The sequence below is a fragment of the Hibiscus syriacus genome, unplaced genomic scaffold, assembly GCF_006381635.1.
Source record: "Hibiscus syriacus cultivar Baekdansim isolate YM2019G1 unplaced genomic scaffold, ASM638163v2 tig00110988_pilon, whole genome shotgun sequence".
Lineage (NCBI taxonomy): Eukaryota > Viridiplantae > Streptophyta > Magnoliopsida > Malvales > Malvaceae > Hibiscus > Hibiscus syriacus.
In genome coordinates this window covers 254,774-275,398 of record NW_024062942.1, presented here as the reverse complement: position 1 = coordinate 275,398, position 20,625 = coordinate 254,774, and the positions used below count along the sequence as shown (strand labels likewise).

Below are 20,625 nucleotides of genomic sequence, written 5' to 3'. Positions count from 1 at the left end.
CCATATGATTCTTATGCTTTGAAGTTTTATTATATGACAGGAATCCATATTCCTTGTTTTCCATAGCACTGAGCACTAGTCTTTATTTTCCTTAGAGAATCCATGCCTGGTACCCATGTCAAATGTTTATCCAGAGATAAATAAGAGGATGATCTTCCTCTTCAAATACATTGATGGTTGAGCTATTTACTATCCTAATCATAAAAGCAAATGTACTGCTTAAATCATATTTCCTTGTGCTAGTTGTGCATGCTTCCTTTGTTGACAACTAGTATTGGCAAAGATAAAATAGTCTTGGCATCTTTTCTCTAATATGGTCTATTCTTGATAGCTAAGAGAAACTTTAGACCAGATGGGAACTGCATCAATATTATATATGTTCACGTTGTTAATAATTAGGATCCTTATACAGAACCTTATTGAAGTATTTCCGAGTTTCTGGCCCTATTTAGTGAACACCTTTCGGATGTCATCTGAGTTGTATTTTGTAAGTTGGGAGTCTCTCTAGTCATTGATTTCAGAGAATTCCACCTCCTACTGTAAGCATACTCCTCTCTTTTTTTTTTCTTTTTTTTTTTTTGGAAAATCTTAATCTGAACTTTATGTTTGTATAAGTTGAGAGTAGTTCTATTTGACTGGTGTAAGTGAGAACCCAAACTAGTTAGCAAAATGAATTATTTGTCAATGATCAGTTTCTTTCTTCCCAGGTGTCTGCCACGTTTATTCGTTGACATGCATCTGGTATAAAGTAATTAAAAGGGTTTACTTTAGAATGCTGATTTAGCTACGGCTCATCAAATTGGTTTCTGAGAATTCCACTCTTATTTGTTTATTTTGTTAGTTTAATGATTTAATCATTTGGCTGTATGTTATATCAAAACCTGACATGTGAAGGCTGCTTGAGAAACTAAGAAGTTGTTAGAGAAGAAAGAGCAGAGGAACCGAGGAGGAGGGGGTAAATATATCAACACTGTTTTCTTGAGACTCTTAGGTTGCTACTCCTTTTCATAGTCCATCTTAGAGGTCCAGAAAGCATTCACCTTTGATTTTTCATTCTTATGATTGAAATTTCATTTCTCCACAATCAAGCAGGATAACCAACTGAAAGAGTGGAAAAACTAATGCAAAATAAAGCAGCAGGTCACCATCAGTTTGTAAAACAACGCTAGTACGAACAACAACAAAGGTATGGTACCGAACAGAGTCAAATAACAGGAGATAAGATATCATCAGTACTTCTTTGCATCATAGAAGTTGTATGGAGCATGAATTCTCTGTTGCGTTTCTTTAACGTCCTTTGCATTTAGTTTTAGTCGCATTGAGTTCTTGAAATGAAGTCAAGGATTTTCATTCTCACTTCAATACTATTTTTTTCTTCTCTGGAATTCTCTAAACTCTGTAAATGGAGTTAGCCTTCAAGTGCACACAGTTGCCGCCTGCGTTCATGAAATCTTTTTTGTGATTTTGAGAGTGGTAGGTATAACAGAAGACAGATTCTTTCTTTTTTTGGGTTTTCAGTGGATATTACATCCCGTAAAGCTCTTACAGGGATAGTTCGTCCTAAAAATTTTAATTTTATATATTTTAATTTTTTTAAATCTGTTTTCATTTTCTTACAAGTCCCTTAAAATTTTACAAATTTACCATCCAAATATTAAACCATGCATTCGGCTCTTACTATCTTTTCTCCTCCTAGGTTCAAGTAACGTGAACAATATATTAAAACTTAAAAGCCATCTCTTGGAGGTTTGGAGGATGACACCGTGCCATTTCTGTTAAAATTTCAAAGCTTAAGAAAACTACAAGTCTACTTGAATTATCACAACCCCAAGAACGTAGAATCTGTTATTTTATTTTTTTTCCAGGAAATTATTATTTAAAGAAAGTAAAATCACGTCATAAATGAGATAAATTAAACTAAATACTTTACAAAAGTTGGGTCTGAATTTTTTTTCCAAGTAAAACAATTAAAATCCAATAATTTTCGGTTCACTAAATTCATCTCAAACGTGAAACGATTAGGGGTGGCAACTGGCAACATGATGGGACGAGTACACTTCGACACCAATTCAATATACTCTAACTCAATCTAATTTAAGTAAAATATTAATTAATTCTTCCTAAATCTAATTCTAATTTTTTTCTATGAATCTTACATCAGCCCAACTTCGATTCAATATGCTACCATAAAGAAAAGAGAAAAAATATAAAAAGAAACAAGAGAATAAAGCAAAATGAAGAATTTGAACCTATATATAAAAAAATGTATGATTTTATAAATATAATAAAATTATTATGTGATGTAAATGAATAAACAACCGATAAAATAGAAAAAGAAGGGAAAAGGTCGATGTGACATATACGAGAGATGATAAACCTATCAAATGATTTTAGTAATAAAATAAAATGTTATTTGTTCTAGAAGTATTGAGTTTAAGTAATAACGTTATTGAATATATGTGAGTTTTCAACCTGTTAAGAAATTTTTGAATAAATATTATTTTATAATTATTTGATATTATTTTAAAAATATATGAGAGAGGCAAGAAGAGAATTAAAATGAAAAATGGGAAAGAAAGAAAATTGAAGAAAAAAATCTAATATATAAATATAAGGGTTAAGATTGAATTATATAGTATAAAAAATCCCGACTAACCTTATTTTTTAAAAAAAAATTATCACCTCGTGAAGATTTTTTCCCAAAAAATTACCGTGACCGGTATATTTACAGATCTAACAACGATTAGACTATATTTCGATCTAACACCCTTGGCAGTAAAGCGCGCCCCCTGCACCGTGTTATATGTTGATTTGGCACCACGTGAGGTAAGGTGCGCCCCTGAAGCGTGCCTTATGCTGACATGGATACACTTGTGTAAAGCGCGGGGTAGGTGTTTAATTACACATAAGGCGTGGGGCAGGGGTCGTGCCTTACCTGTGAATCTGACACGCGTCAGGAATACGCCCCAACTGAGTGATCCGGCCAGATGAAAGTCGCCAAGGTGTCGCAACCACATGCAGTGAACTTGGTTGTGCGATTTGTCCGGCATCAACAACCATCCTATCAGCTGCAGTATGCATGCCCGTGCATACATTTTAACTCATCCTCAGACGAGTCCTCGCTCAAATCACGAAAATTGGCATCTAATCAATTTAACGGTATCCGACCACCGTTAAAATTTTCCGGGACATGTCCTAGATTATCCCGACACAAAGTAGTCCAGGAACCCTGCGTGATCCCCGATATCACATCTCCATCCATCGGAAGCCCCAGGTGCATAGAAACATTCTCAAGTGTAATCGTGCACTCTCCGCACGGAAGATGGAATGTGTGGGTCTCCGGCCTCCACCGCTCTACTATGGCAGAAATCAGGTCTGGCTCTATCTTACAGTGACTCTAATATCTACCTATGTAACCGAATCCAGCATCTACTAAATACGACAAGACACAGCTAGGTATCACTAACTTAAGATTCCTAATAAAATGATCTAATACACGGTCCTTCTCCTAAAATTAAACAATTACAAAAATTAATTCTTAATCTAATAATCATGCATTAAATAAATCAACAAATTATTACTAATAATTTAAATTAAATTAAAACGTTAAAATGTTACCGTATCAGCAAAGTGTCGAGATATATGATTTGCATCCAAGCGAAGTAGACCGTCTGCCATTTTATATCTGCAAAAAAATTAAATAAGTAAAATATTAAATAAATTAAATACTTAAATAAATTAAATATAAAAATATTAAAAATATAATAAAATATACTTTAGAAGAGATTATAAGAATATTTGAAAGAAGTTGAGAGAAATTGAGAGAATTTGGTGTGATGAAAGTGATTGAGGATGGGGATATTTATAGGGACCATTAGGGTGTGAAACGTCGGGGTATGAGGGTAATTATGGGTATAGCGCGGGGCAGGGGGCGTGCGCTTGTCAGATTCACAGGTAAGGCGTGGTCCTGCCCCGCGCCTTATGTGTAATTACACACCTATCCCGCGCTTTACACATGTGTATCAATGTCAGCATAAGACGCGCTTCAGGGGGCGCGTCTTACCCCACGTGGCGCCAAATCAACATATAACTCAGTACAATAAGTGCGCTTTACTGCTAAATATGTTAGATCAAAAAATATAATCTGATCAATATTAAATCGATAAATATACCGATCATCGGTAATTTTTACTTATTTCAAACATCCAAATATATGGTAATCCCTAGAAAAATAACATGCAAGGACAGCTACTGATTCCTTCTGTCCTGGAAATAAATGTGTTTTGCCAAGTGTGCCAACCTGGGCTGCCTTGGCCCCGCAATCCTCGATTTTCTAAGTCAAGACAGATAGGACACGTGCTAGTGAGGGAGAGCATTGGCCATTGGTCCCGAAAAAGGGAAGTTCACAGCTTGACAAATGGCAGGGGATGGATTTTTTAATGAACAGTATTTTAGTTTTATTAAGGTAATATATAAAATAAAAGTTATTATATATTTGGATTTTAATTTTAGATCCTTTATTGGATTTGATTCTCGGCCGAAAGGGTCTGTGCTTTATACTATAATAATAATAATTGGATGGGTTATTTATTTAAAGGTACTTATAAGAGTAACACCATGGTTTTGTCAATATCCCTAAATTTATTAATCTAAATTCACTCTTTTAACTACTCCATATTATTTCCACAAATTAAGATAATCATCTTTAAATTTAAAAGTTGAAAACGATGGTCAATAATGACCATTTAATTAGTTTCCTTGATCTAGTAATAAACAATTATATTAATGCTTATAATGAAATTATGACTTTCTAAGATAATCATCACAAAAGAAGTCAAATATCTCGTGGGTCAACAAAGATCAGCGGTGAAGAAGGTCGAGATTTCAACCAATCAAGGACCCACATAAGTCACCGGACCCATCGTGAAATTTTTTCATGCACCACAAATCCTCGGACATAGAAAACTTGGTCCAATGTGGGATAAACTCTCGAACAGGGTCCCTCTGTCCCACCTCCGCCACCACGGCGCCGCACCCATCATCGTCACGACCCATGTTATGGGCAAAGGCACAAAGAGATTTCATGAGCCGGCCTCCATTCTTGCCTTCCATGTGTAAACCGTACAAAAAATAAACCCAAAACTTCCTGAAAACGTCGGGAAAGGAAGGCAACATCAGCCATGGCATCCAAGCATCAAGCACCCTTGAAGCCATGCAACAAGCGTACGTCAACGTCGACACCCCTTTAACTTGCAACCTGAACAGTTGCTTGGTGCTCCAAACACTCGTAATGGCGAAACTCGATGGAAGAATCCCTGTTTTGGGATCCCATTCCGGGAGACTCTTCTTCGGTAAGGCCATGAACGTCCCCAAACTTAACTTGTTGTACAAAATCTCACCTATGTCTTTAGGGAAGAATTCCGAGTTTGCGAATACTCGACGGTAAATGGTCTCGGCGAGCTTCGGGTGGAGTCGGACGATGGCTATGCTGGAGCCTAACGGCTTGTAATGAGCATGGACCGGCTGCACCAGCATTGTTGGGGTGCGGAATTTGGTGTATTCAAAATTTCTGGTGAACAAATTGATGGATGCTTCGTTGGTGCAATCTGTGGCCATATATACATACTCTGCTCCATTCTGCTTACACCATTCTTCTAATTTCTGAACCAGTTTTTTCCCCATGCCTAGCCTCCTGCTTTTCGTTGGAAAAAATAACATACATGATTATGGATTACACTAGAAAATAAACAGCAATAAAGGCTTAACAAAGTAACATTCCAAAGCACAATGATAAGAAGCATTACGCAATAAAAAATGTGGTAATAAAAGAGTGTGGTGTAATTCATAAAGAATGACATAAGGAAAGGCGGCAGCATCAAAAGAATTCAGCGGACAGTTTAGTGGACCATTAAGAAGAAAGAAGCACATATATATATATATAATTTCTTCTTCTTTTATGGGAATATCTCATTTATAATGAAGTGGATTCTAAACAAGTGTCAGTGCAAGGCTAGCTGGCATTCTGTGATACCAGCAGGAACCTTTGTTTTAAAAGAAAACTGTAATTAATTAAAACAGCCAAATTGGAGTTGAACAAAGCATGAAAAGACAAAACAGTGTGAGAATTAATATCCGAACATAAATCAAACCAATACTTATTTGATCACAATAAAATTTAGCAACTTAAAATGAAAATTAAACCCTGATCCTTTCAAATTGATAATTTAACATTTAATTCTTAAATTTTATGTTATCAGTCTCTCTGGAACTTTCATCCTAACTCCATCCTTATATATATATATATACATATATATATACATACATATTGTTTTGATATTTTAGGCAACAGAAACAATAGATGAATTTAAAACAAAAATAAACCTGTGGGAAGGAGCAACCCTTAAACCCAGAATATAAGCCAACTTTACATATACTGAATGGCCCCTTGTGACCGTTTTTATACAGCCTCTTATAACTCCTACTATCTCTCTTTCATCTCCATATTCTGCTACCTGTGATTAAATCATTTTTCATTACTATATATATAATATGTATTCACGGTAATAAAATCATAAGCGTGCAACACTTGCAATGGTTATTATAAATGGTATACCAGCATGATGTGAGAAGGGAAATGGCGGACTCTACAAATGGGGTCGCCTAAAAGGTCAGCCACAAGTGAAGGCTTTCCTCCTTGCCCGATTTCGCATCGTCTCTCCATCTCCTCCACACCCGCCCTGTCTTTCTCTTCATCGTACTCTCTTACCACCGTTAACATCTCGTTCCCCGCCGTTGGAAAATTCACAGCAGCTACTTTCAAGGACATGTTTGAAATAAAGAAGAGTAGCAGTACTGGTAAAGTGGTAGTAGGCAAGTATTTGTCTATGTAGTTGTGGATTTGTTTTGCCTTGCTTTCATCTCTCTCCATATATAAGGAGTGTACTGTCTGATGTGGCGAAGTACTTTAGCAGTTTTAACGGAGTTTATTCCATTTCTTAGGGATGACATGATGAACCATTCTTTCTCGCATTTTATCAACGTTCAATTATTAATACATGTTGAATAAAAAATTACTCAAATAAATTACTATGTTTTTTATCTCCTCATTTTTTCTACATTTTTTCTTAATTTTTTTATTAGGAAGGTAATGTGACTGGCTTTACTCGAATAATTATCACTCATATTTTATTATAATTTTTGTTGGATTCTTCTTATTTATCATTTTTCCCTTTTATTTTCATATCTTTATTTTCAAATTTTAAATTTTTTAATTAACTTACCCTTATTCCCATATGTAATGGGGTAAGAGAGGTAGGATAGTAGGCTGCCCCCAACGCCAGGTTGAGAGCAGCTTCCGTGGGAGACTTCCGAATTATGAATTTCCTTTTTTAGTGAAAATAGTTTATGTTTTTTTCTATTATTGTAGTATGTTTTTTTTTCTTTTCTATTGTGAGGATTAGTTTTGACATTGTTTCTACAATTAAAATATATTTTGTTATATTATTGACCTATTAATGATTTGAATGACTAAATTAGTTCTCTTATATTAATAATCATCTTAGATAAATTATACTTGAGTTATGATAAGGTCAATTGTCAATGTATCGTTATTATTATATTTATTTTTATGTTAATATTTATAATATTTATTGTTTACTACCGGTAGTGATTCCTGTTTATATTATTATTTTTTTAGTTGTAGCACCCCAATAGAGATTGCATGAAATAATGATAGCAGAGATGATTAGAGATAGTGGAGCGTAGGCTTAGTACCGGATGATGTGGTCTAATCATCATTACGGACAACATTAAATTCACCCAACGCATGAGTAAAATATGTTTCTTTTCAGTAATGTTTGAAGGTGCTTAATTAGCATATAATTATGGGACAGGTGTAAGATTAGTGAAGAGCATAGAAGCTTCCCCAATTGTGTTAAAATTGCACAAATATTATATTTCCCCTCTTCAATTTGAAACAAGATGATGCAAAAGAATAGTGCCCAAAGAGAAGCAAAGCAAGTTCCCCCCAATTAAAGGAAAATTAACCTTAAATACAAGTGGATGAGTGTGCTTTGATGTTGTGGCACAGATAGGATATACCAGGAGTGGGACAACAGATAGTCCAAGCGGCAATAGCCACATTTGTTGCACTCTAAAGATTGCCCACATTTCCAAACAAGGAATGAATACTTCACACATTCCTTAATTTGGGATAATTGGATTGTACATTATTACCTCTATTTTTTTTCTCCTTGGTCCATCTAATAATCTTATTGTGTTCATTATCCAAAATGTAGTTAACGGAAAAGGGGTACCATAAATAATTTTTCTTTGTCTAAATTATTTTATGCATAGAAATAAAAGTTCTATATCTAAAATTGATGTGACATATTATAGCAGAGTGGGGTGACCTATATTATATCAGGGTAGGGGTGGGAGAATTTTGGTGATTCTGATTCATTTAAATATGAGGAATTACAATTTGAATTATTGTTTGTATTTGTAATGTACTGATAAGAAAATATTAGTTCAGTTTCCTTGCAAAATGCAATGCATGAAATGATATGAGAGTACATTAAAATACTGGCAAGTGTTTGTACTTGTGGAAACAGATGATCAGTTTGAGAAAAAACTTTAAACAGATTACATACATGCTTACAACATAATTTCATGGCCTGTCCTTTGTAACCCTTGTTATTTGGTGAAAATTTGTACCAAGATATATTGCTGCAAGATTCTTAAGATTTGGGGACCTTAAAATTATCAGACTACACCACACTCGTGTTCTTTCCACTCAACATTTGCTCAATTCTGCCATGGCAATCAGTCAATTTTTCCACCACCATGTTGCTTTCGAAAGTTTTAGAATATTGTTTTTTTTTTATAAAAAAAAAAACACTACAAGCCCTTTATCCGGAACAATCTCGGGGCATCTTCACACCTTGTTTAATTTACTGGTGTTACTTTAACCATAAAATACTGCATATTTAGGGCACTAGGCTGGTCCGGTTCCATGTTAATGTCATATCTTTATGGGCCACTTGGTGTAATTCAATACTACTTAGAATGTTTGACGTTATTAAAAGAATGAAATCATAATAATTTAATTTACATAATTTATTAATTAATTCATAATTAAAATTTTAACATCATCAATTCTTTTATGATCGGTCGTTTTTAAATATATATATATATATATAAAAGAATAAAGAATATTTTTGTTCAAACACCACTGTTGTGTGGTGAAATAATGGAGTCTTTGATATAAAGAAAAATACGGTTCCATTGTATCTTTCTTTTTCAATTTCCTTTGAAGATTTTCTCTTAAAATCTTTCCTTTTCCAGCTTTTGAAGGATACTAAATTCAAACAGACCCTTTTGCCTGTGGTTGTTATCAACCCAATTGTCCATTCAAATCGCAAAAAGTGAAGGTTTAATGTAACATTCTCCAAATTTAAAAAAAAAAACTACCATATCTAATCCCTTTGGTGTAATTTCGATTACAGTATCCAAGTAAATATTCTGCTTTTCTCAAGAATCAAACAGTCTCATCCGTAAAAACATTATCAAGGAGAAATAATGGAATAATTCTGAGCTTAATTATTCCTTTGAGTGTAAGATGAGACATTCCCTATAGAGTTTGATAAGCATGGGTTTGAACCAGAGAAAAAAGGGAGGGGATCAGTGTAAAGGAATCGATGCAATTTACCTTTAGCACACTGCTTTACATTATACAAATCCATTATAGTTTAAGCTCTCATTTCCCCCCAAAGATATATCAAAACAAATTCCAAGTGGTACAATGAATCACTTACCATTCATTGTATGTAAAATTCTTTCATTTTATATAAAAATATGGTCATTCGATGAATTTATTTTGATAATTAATATTAAGTTTTATGTATTGGTATTATCTTAAAATGTAGACCTTAAATTCTAATATAAAATTTTTATTTTTGGTAATAATAACTCTACATAATATAATTTCTCTATAAATTTAATAACAATAAAACGGAAAAGAAGCAAAATCCAAAATACATTAGTTATTTTTAAAACCTCAAATATATAGAGCGACCCCATGCGTGAAATAAAGTAATATAACAAATTATATACTATTATTTTTGCAACAATCCAGCTCAGTTGGTAGAGCACAAGGCTTTTAACCTTGGGGTCGTGGGATCGAGTCCCACAGAGGGCATTTCATAATTCGGAGGTCTCATACGGAAGCTGCTCTCAACCTGACTTTGGGGGCAGCCTACTATCCTACCTCCCCCTTACCCTATTACATATGAGAATAAGGGTCAGCTAATTTTTAGAACTTTCTAAACAAACAAGAAATCAACGACTATCATTATAAAGTGACTGAAGAGAAGAGAAGAGAAGAAAAGCGAAAGAATAAATAAAATTTCATATTTTAAAGTATCATATCAATTTATATAAGATTTTATATATAATTAATTTATTTTATGTATATTTTAATATAATTTATGTTTTATTATACTTTTATATAACATTTCCATTCATCTCTTATTTTGTTGTATTTTTTAGAAACGTAAATAACGCATATTATAATATATTCCAGATAATAATAATAAAAGGCAAAGACAAATAAGAATTGCGGAAGGCGTTGTGCATGTTCATGTTCCGGAGGCTCTATCTAAAAAGTAACATAAATTTCGCTGAAACATAGAGATAAACATGCAAACTTTAACCTTTTTAATTATGTGACTAAATTAATTAAAATATTAATGATTATGGAAAAAGCAAATGTCTTTTTTTTTCTTGGCACCACATGGAGGTTTATGCGGGGGTGTGGTCCTTAACCTAAAGAATTTTAAGCCCCATATAATAATATGCCTGCATATTGCTTTAGTTAATTAATTAATCAAATTATTCATTTATAATAATCGTTTCTATAATCTGATTCAGTTGTTATTTATAAGGGATTTTCCCTTCTGTAGGGTCTAGATAAACATACATATATTATACACAGGGATAAAAAAACTGAAAGCGAAGGATTTCAACTCGTCCCGACCTATAGGATGAATTTTTGGAAGACGAAAAAAAAGTTTTCGATCAGGTTTTTAATAAAAATTTAAGGTCAGATTAATCCTTTGTTAATAATGTTATAATTGAATTTAAATAAATCTTTCTCTTATAAAAATAATGGTTTTATTATAAAAATATCCAAAATTATAATAAAAATTTTAAATTTGATAAGTGCTGTGTTAGGGATAGGCTGATGGGGTGCAAGGACTGTGTCCTTCCCCACAGAGAGCTGGGGCTTAGCTTAATTGTTTGATTTGATTTGTTTGTTTTGGTTTGGACATCTTCAAGATTTCCATGAAAAAAATTTGTTTTAACATCTAGCTGCTCTAGATGAAAATTCAATGTAGCACACATTGCCAATACTACTCGAACTGTTGTTAGTCGAACCACATGAGAAAATATTTCATTAAAATCAATACATTCTTTTTGAGAATATCCTTTGACCACCACTCTTGCACGATACCTCTCAACTTGATTGTCACCATTTCGCTTGATTTTGAAGACCCATTTGTTACCAATTGGCTTCCTTCCTTGTGGTAGTGGCACAAGGTCCCATGTATTATTTTTATGAAGGGATTTGATTTCTTCTTGCATCGTCATCATCCATAGTGAAGCATCTGAGCTGTTTATTGCCTCCTGGTATGTTGATGGCTCACCGCCCTCTGTTAAAAGGCAGTATGCAATATTTCCTTCTATAACATAATCTGAGTGCCAATTGGGACGTCTTCTCAGACGATCTGATTGACGAGTTGTTGGAGCTTCAGAACTCTCTGGTTCTTGTTCATCATGTGCTGGTTCTGCTTCTGAAGAATCTCCTTGTTCAACCTCCTTTTCCACATGTATCTATGTAGTCTCTGACTTTTCAGCGCTATCATCGTCTTCTTTTCTTTGTAGTTTATCTTCTACAAAGATAACATCCCTGCTAATGATAACTTTGCGGGCAGTGGGATCCCACAAGCGATACCCCTTTACACCATCAACATACCCCAAAAATTTTCATTTCCTAGATTTTGGATCCAGCTTTGAAATTTCTTGGGAGTTGTACATCACGTACACAATACTTCCAAATACATGGAGGTTTGAATAATCAGATGGTTTACCAGTCCACATCTCCATTGGTGTCTTCAACTCTATTTCAATTGATGGAGCTCGATTCACCAAATAACAGGCAGTATTGACTGCTTCTGCCCATAATGATTTTTCTAGGCCTGTATCCCTCAACATTGCTCTTGTTCTTTCTAACAAGGTTTTATTCATCCGCTCTGCCACTCCATTTTGTTGAGGAGTGTTCGCCACTGTGAACTGTCTTTTGATGCCTTCTTTTTTGCAAAAGTCATCAAATTCTTCACTTGTGTATTCTCCTCCATTATCTATTCTGAAACACTTGATCTTATTTCCAGAATCAAGTTCCACCCGTGCTTTGAAGTTTTTGAAAGTGGAAAACACATCTGACTTCTTCTTAATAGCGTACACCCAATATCTCCTGGAGTATTCATCAATAAATGAGACAAAATATTTTGCTCCACCTAGGGATGTAACTGGTGCTTGCCATACGTTAGAGTGAACAAATTCTAGAATACTTTTGCCTCTAGAATTTGATGTGTTGAATTTCAACCGGCGTTGCTTACTTGTTATGCAATGCTCACACAAAGTAAGTGATACCTTTGTTAAGCCTGAAAGTAGCTTTTGCTCCACAAGGACTTTCATTCCTTGTTCTGACATGTGTCCAAGTTTCTGATGCCATAGCATTGCAAAATCTGAACTACATGAGGCAACAGAGGCTTCTGCTTCTAGCAAAGTCTCTCCCTTCAGCATATACAAGTTTGTTGCTATCTTTTCGCCTTTCAGTACCACAAGCGCTCCACAGAACACCTTCATGATTTCTTTCCGTGTTTCAATCTTGCTTGTATTATTATCCAATAATTCGTAGGATAATAAATTTTTCTTCAAACCTTTCACGTGCCGCACATCTCGAACAACTTTAATTGTTCCATAATGCATCTTCAATTTTATGGTTCCCACGCCAATGATCTCTAAGGCATTATCATTGCAACTATACACAGATCCTCCTAAGACAGGTTCATAATGATGGAATCATTCTCTTCTTGAGGTCATGTGATATGTTGCCCCCGAATCAATGAGTCATATATCTATAAATCTTTTTCTGTCTTCCACGGTGGTTGACGCTTCACATCATAGAGCATCTCCATCATCTGAAGTGTTTGCGGTATTGCCTTGTGGATTGGAGTTTTTATTTAGACTCCAACAATCCTTCTTCAAGTGACCATTCTTTCCACAGTTGTAACACTTTAAATTCTTCTTGCTCCTTGACTTCGATCTACCATATTTGTGACTGCTGTTTTGGACACGTTCTGTTGATCTCCCTCTCATTGTTGTCATCGTTGTCAACGCATCTGCTTGTTGCAGATTTACTTGTCTATCTTCCTTGTTATTGCGCCAATTTTCTTCTTGTAGAACAACAGTTGCAACATCATCGAAGACTAGACTGGTGACATTACTGTTTGTCAAGTTGATGATGAGTTTATCATACGAATCAAGTAGAATTTGAAGTAGAAGTTCAACACGTTCTTGTTCTCCTATTTTACAGCTTAAGGAAGTAAGCTGAGAAAATAAAGTGTTCGACGTGTTTAAGTGCTCCGTCACTGAAGTAGATTCTGGCGTCAGGAGAGTGTACAATTTCCTCTTAAGGAAATTTTTATTGTGCAATAATGTGGCCTCGTACAATTTGGTGAGATGATCCCATATCTCCTTAGCTGTCTTCCTCTCCTCGATGCTTGACAATACTTCATCTGCTAATGCTATATGAAAGTTTGCCATAGCATTCCCGTCCATTTCGATCCATTTGTTGTTATATATGAAATCTACCGACCTTTCACTGATAGCTGCTAGACACTTGTCTTTCCTCAGGATGGCCTTCATCTTCAATTTTCACAATAAGAAATTTCTCTCATTGAATTTTTCAATATCAAATTTCGTTGTCATAACTTCTATTACAGATAGCTCCCACTATTTCACTATCGTGAATAGTTCTCTGGAACCTTCAAAGAATGGGTAATACCTTCTTACTTTCTTATGTTGAATGATCCACCTTTTGGTGGCAACCACAAAGACAATAAACAGATATTACACACTCAAATCTGGCTCTGATACCAATTGTTGCGGAAGACAGTTATCGGATAGAGCAAAATCGCAACTGATAATTTGAGAAAATAAAAATGAAAATAAAGAAGACACAAATTTTACGTGAAAACCCCCTAAATAATATAGGGTAAAAACTACGGGTAACGGTAGAAGAATTTCACAATGAGAAAATAAGAATTACAACTTCTCTCGATTGACCAAGGAGAAAACAATGATAATTCTCTCTTAATAAAAAGGAGAAAACAACTCTCAAGAAACTATCTAAATTCTACCTAGTATTGGAAGAAAGCTAGAATGCTTTGGGATAGTTTTTAAGCTAAATGATCTAGGGTATTTATAGTTGAAGCTTAAGGACTAATTTGTAAATATCATAAATTACAATGGCTAAAATTGAGGTTCTACCATTGTTGAAAAATCAACAATTTATGTAGCCCTTTTGACAATTGCACATTCGGTGCATTAATGCACCGAAATCTTCCTCCCATATTTGACTTTCTACATTGTGATCATACAAAGATAACAACTCAATTAAAAAATATCAACAAAAAACAGATAGAAACATATCTAGTTGTATCAAAAATGAATAATAAAATGAGATTAAATTATTAAAAGACCATCGACAAATAATAAATTAGAGAGTGAGAAAGCTATCCACGAATGAAACTACATATCTAAATTCAATTTGAGGGTTTAAAATAAAGTATCAACAAAATAAAAAAGAAATATCATCTTGTTTAGTTGAGGTAACGTCAAGTCTTACTTGAGAAAATATAAACGAAAAGAACAACCAAACAACATATAAAAAGATCAAAAATATGTCAAAACAGAGAAACAAAGCATAAAAATATATAATTATTAAAATTTAAAATTTAAAAATACAATAAAAAAAAGAAATATCAACTACTGACAAGCACCATTAAAGTTAACGTTATTACAGACCAAATCAAAGAGAGAGCGGCGCGCTTGAATAGAGAAAAAACCCAAGTTCAAGTGAATTTAAACAAATCTAAATTCCCGTCTTTTGATAATGATGGTGTTAATTAAACTAAGATTTAATAGACTATTAATAAATAGTCAAACAGTAATTGAAGACAAACAACATAACACAATTAAACATTTTAATTACTATTTGATTAAAGTGCAATTCGTTCAAACTATTTGAATAATAATTAATTTGGCTTATATATATATATATCAAACATGTTGATTAAGGAATAAGAATCTGACTTCAAATCACAGGCAAGTTTGCAACAACTTTGGTGGGTTACCGATTGGTATAAGTGATATAATAACTAAAGGAAGCTATAAACTAATTAAAAGTTGCTTTACAAAAGAAAAGACCATGGAATTATAGCCATTCAACTAATTACATATATATTTATATTTACTTTATTTTTTTATTTTGTGTATAACAATCTAAATTCCATCTAGACATTACGATTAAATATAAAACTCACAATAATAATCAAGATAATCCAAAATACAATTTAATCATTTATGAAACACCACCTCAAACTAACTAATCTCTCTGGACATCGATGTTCTGCCTCATTTAAAATAAGTGTTGAAAATCAATGCATGGGCGGCTGAAAACAAGTGGGGCGGCTAAACAATGCATAGGCGGCTAAATGGTCAAAATTAGCCAATTTTTTTATTGAAATAAAAATGGGGAAAATGCAATTTTAGTCATTGCACTTTAGGGTATTTTCAAAGATTAGTCCCTAAGCTTCAACTATAAATACCCTAACTCATTTAGCTTCAAAATCATCCCAAAATGTTCCAGTTCTCTCTCAAGTGTATTTTGTAAACACCTATAATTTTTCTCTTTAGTAAAAGATCTGCAGCAGTCCGGAGACGTAAGCACAATTGGCTGAACTCCATTATCAATTTTTCGGGTATTATTTTTTTCGCTTTTATTTCGTATTCTCACTAATCTGGCTATAGGAAAATTACTTGTTACTCGTTTATTTCCCAACAACTGGTAATCAGAGCTTTTGGTTGTGAATTTTGTAAATAGTAAATTTTGTTAATAGTAAAATTTTGTCGGCGATACGAATTTGTTGACGGAGGTGTTATAATACACGGTGGTTCGTAAAAATTGTCAGAAACGATCCGAAGAAGCCAGATTCGAGTGGGAGCGATGGCTGCAGACGAAGGGAAGGTGAAAATTGAAAAGTTCGATGGTGCGGACTTTGACTTTTGGAAGATGCAGATCGAAGATTTTCTGTACCAGAAAAATCTATATCAACCCCTCTCAGGAAAGCAACCAGAGGGCATGAAGAATGAAGACTGGGCTCTTCTCGACCGACAAGCCCTCGGAGTTATCCGACTGACGTTGTCCCGAAATGTTGCTTTCAACATAGCAAAGGAAAAGACCATGGAGGGTCTTGTGGCGGCTCTCTCCAGTATGTATGAGAAGCCATCGGCCTCAAACAAAGTTCATTTGATGAGGCGATTATTCAATTTGAGGATGACGGAAGGGGCATCAGTGGCTCAACACCTGAATGAACTCAACACAATCACAACCCAGTTGAGTTCCGTGGAAATTGAATTCGATGATGAAGTTCGAGCTTTAATTCTCTTATCATCTCTACCAGACAGTTGGAATGCTACTGTTACAGCAGTTAGCAGCTCGTCGGGAAATAGTAAATTGAAATTCGACGATGTTCGGGATCTAGTACTGAGCGAAGAAATTCGACGAAGAGAATCGGGTGAAGCATCAACCTCCTCAGCCTTGCACACGGAGTCTAGAGGGAGAACTTCAGAAAGAAATTCAAATCGTGGCAGATCCAAATCCAGACGGGAAAAATCAAGAACAGGAAATAAAGATTTTACCTGTATAATTGCGGCAAGAAGGGTCACTTCAAAAGAGATTGCCGAGCACCGAAGAAAAATACCGGCGCACAGGATTCTGCCAACGTGATAAAGGAGACAGGTGATGCCATGATTTTAAGCATCAACAGTCCGAATAAATCATAGATCTTGGATTCAGGGGCATCTTTCCACTCCACCCCATGCCGAGAAATCATGGAGAACTATGTCAGTGGTGATTTGGGAAGGTTCATCTAGCCAATGATGAAACCTTGAAGATCGTCAGAAAAGGAGACATCCGATTAAAGTTGCCAAACCAGACCACCTAGACGCTGAAAGGAGTGAGACATATTCTTGGCCTCAAACGAAATTTGATTTCTGTAGGACAGCTTGATGGTGAAGGATTTAACACAACTTTTTCAGGCTGTGAATGGAAGATTACCAAAGGAGCACTCGTCATTGCTCGTGGTAAGAAAACTGGTACTCTCTATATAACCTCAAATTTAGAGAATATCATTGCAGTAGCAGATGCTGATGGAAAATCAAACCTATGGCACCAAAGGCTTGGCCATATGAGCGAGAAAGGGATGAAGACACTTTTGTCAAAGGGGAAGTTATCGGATCTAAAGAATGTAGATGTCGGACTATGTGAGGATTGCATTTTTGGCAAACAAAAGAAAATCAGTTTTGCAAAGATTGACAAGACACCCAAGACGGAAAGGTTAGAGTTGGTTCATACTGATGTATGGGGACCATCTCCAGTTCCATCTCTTGCAGGCTCACTATATTATGTCACATTGATCGATGATTCAACAAGGAAGGTGTGGGTTTATTTTCTGAAGAAGAAATCAGAAGTCTTTGATACCTTCAGAAAATGGTAAGCCATGGTGGAAAATGAGATTGATTTGAAAGTCAAGCGACTGAGGTCTGACAATGGAGGAGAGTACAGAAATCGTAGATTCAGAGAATTTTGCGCAAGCAATGGGATCAAGATGGAGACAACAGTTCCCATGACACCACAACAAAATGGCGTAGCAGAGCGCATGAACAAAACTCTGAATGAACGTGCCAGAAGCATGAGGATACATGCCGGATTGCCCAAATTTACATGGGTTGAAGCTATCAACACTGCAGCTTACCTGATAAACCATGGGCCTTCAGTTCCTTTGGATGGAAGAATACCAGAGGAAGTTTGGAGCAAGAAAGAAATAAACCTTTCACACTTAAGAGTGTTTGGTTGTATTTCTTATGTACACATAGATTCTGCTGAAAGAAGTAAACTTGATGCCAAGTCCAACAAATGTGCCTTTGTTGGTTATGGCGGTGATGAGTTCGGTTACCGGTTTTGGGACTATGAAAATCGAAAGATCATCAGAAGCAGAGATGTCATTTTCAATGAGAATGTGATGTACAAAGACAGGTCAACTGTAGAATCAAGTAGCTCAAATACCAAAGCTGAAACAAAGGAATTTGCTGAGTTCGAGGAGAATTCTAGAAATGATGTTCAGATCAATCCTGAAGCAGTTCAAGAAGAACCAGGCACCGGAATTAAGACGCTCCTCCAGAATTCCTAAACCAACCCAACGGTATTCTCCTTCTTTGCACTACTTGTTGCTGACTGACAATGGTGAACCAGAGTGCTATGATGAAGCAATGTATGTGGAGGATTCAGTCAAGTGGGAGTCTTCAATGAAAGATGAGATGGACTCGCTTATGTCAAATCAGACGTGGGAATTAGCTGAATTACCACCAGGCAAGAGAGCGCTCCATAACAAGTGGATTTACAGGATCAAAGAAGAGCACGATGAGAGCAAACGCTATAAAGCAAGATTGGTTGAAAAAGGTTTTCAACAAAAAGAAGGTATTGACTACAATGAAATTTTCTCTCCAGTCGTGAAGCTATCTACAATCAGACTGGTATTGAAAATTGTAGCTGCAGAGAATTTACATCTTGAGCAGTTAGATGTAAAGACAACTTTCCTTCATGGTGATTTGGAGGAAGAAATCTATATGAAGCAGCCAGAAGGCTTCATAGAGGCAGGAAAGAAAAACCTGATATGCAGGTTGAAGAAGAGCTTGTATGGTTTAAAACAAGCTCCAAGACAGTGGTACAAGAAGTTCGATAGTTTTATGGGTAGCAGTGGTTTTACCAGATGCCGAGCAGATCATTGTTGCTACATCAAGAGGTTCGACAACAACTTCATCATTTTATTATTATACGTTGATGACATGCTCGTTGCAGGCTCAGACATGCAAGAGATTATAAACTTGAAGCAAAAATTGTTGAAGCAGTTTGCTATGAAGGATCTAGGCGGTGCAAAGCAGATTCTTGGGATGAGGATCAAGAGAGACACAAAGTCGGGGACTTTGATGTTATACCAGGCTGAGTACATCAACAAAGTACTCTCCAGGTTCAACATGCAAGATGCTAAACCAGTAAGTACACCTTTAGGTGTTCATTTCAGACTCTCCAAAGAACAGTCACCAAAGACGGAGGAAGAACGAGCACACATGGTGAAGGTGCCATATACCTCAGCAATTGGAAGTCTCATGTATGCCATGGTTTGTACTAGACCAGATATTGCTCATGCAGTGGGAGCTGTTAGCAGGTACATGAATAATCCAGGCAAGGTACACTGGGAAGCAGTCAAATGGATCCTCAGATATCTGCGGGGTACGACAAACAAAGCACTTTGTTTCAAAGGTGGAGATACGATACTGACAGGCTATGTAGATGCTGACTTAGCCGGAAATGTCGACATCAGAAGAAGCACTACAGGGTATGTCTATACTCTCGAAGGAACTGCAGTGAGTTGGGTTTCTCAACTACAGAAGATAGTTTCTCTCTCCACAACTGAAGCAGAATATGTCGCTGTTACGGAAGCCAGCAAGGAGATGGTTTGGCTCCAAAGTTTCTTGGAATAGTTAGGCAAGAAACAAGAAAACAATGTCTTGTATTGCGACAGTCAAAGTGCTATCCATGTAGCGAAGAATCCGTCTTTTCATTCTAGGACTAAGCATATACAATTGCGATATCATTTTATCCGGTCTCTTCTGGAAGATGGGATTTTGAAACTTGAAAATATCAGTGGAGCTCAAAATCCGGCAGACATGTTGACAAAGACGGTGACCACGGACAAACTGAAGTTGTGTTCAACTTCAGTTGGCATGCTAGAGTAATAAGACCAGAAATACTGCTGCATTGATCAAGGTGTGAAGACAAATTAAAATCAGTCTTCAAGTGGGAGATTGTTGAAAATCAATGCATGGGCGGCTGAAAACAAGTGGGGCGGCTAAACAATGCATGGGCGGCTAAATGGTCAAAATTAGCCAATTTTTTTATTGAAATAAAAATGGGGAAAATGCAATTTTAGTCATTGCACTTTAGGGTATTTTCAAAGATTAGTCCCTAAGCTTCAACTATAAATACCCTACCTCATTTAGCTTCAAAATCATCCCAAAATCTTCCAGTTCTCTCTCAAGTTTGTTTTGTAAACACCTGTAATTTTTCTCTTTAGTAAAATATCTGCAGCAGTCCGGAGACGTAAGCACAATTGGCTGAACTCCGTTATCAATTTTTCGGGTATTATTTTTTCCGCTTTT

General features: G+C 35.5%; 1 protein-coding gene across 1 annotated transcript; it reads right to left on the bottom strand.

The window, feature by feature from the left end:
- Window positions 1-4,760: 4,760 nt before the first annotated feature.
- LOC120148956 (probable N-acetyltransferase HLS1) lies at window positions 4,761-6,826 on the bottom strand. Its single transcript, XM_039161913.1, has 3 exons — window positions 6,614-6,826; window positions 6,382-6,512; window positions 4,761-5,692 (listed from the first exon to the last, which is right to left on the bottom strand). The coding sequence occupies exons 1-3, from the start codon at window positions 6,824-6,826 to the stop codon at window positions 4,885-4,887; spliced, it is 1,152 nt and encodes a 383-aa protein (XP_039017844.1). The 3' UTR covers window positions 4,761-4,884.
- Window positions 6,827-20,625: the final 13,799 nt, after the last annotated feature.

Coding starts and splice junctions, on each gene's coding strand:
- LOC120148956 (XM_039161913.1), bottom strand. CDS start 6,826: ATGTCCTTGAAAGTAGCTGCTGTGAATTTTCCAACGGCGGGGAACGAG. Junction 6,513..6,613: donor TCCCTTCTCACATCATGCTG/GTATACCATTTA, acceptor ATTTAATCACAG/GTAGCAGAATATGGAGATGA. Junction 5,693..6,381: donor AGGGTTGCTCCTTCCCACAG/GTTTATTTTTGT, acceptor AACGAAAAGCAG/GAGGCTAGGCATGGGGAAAA.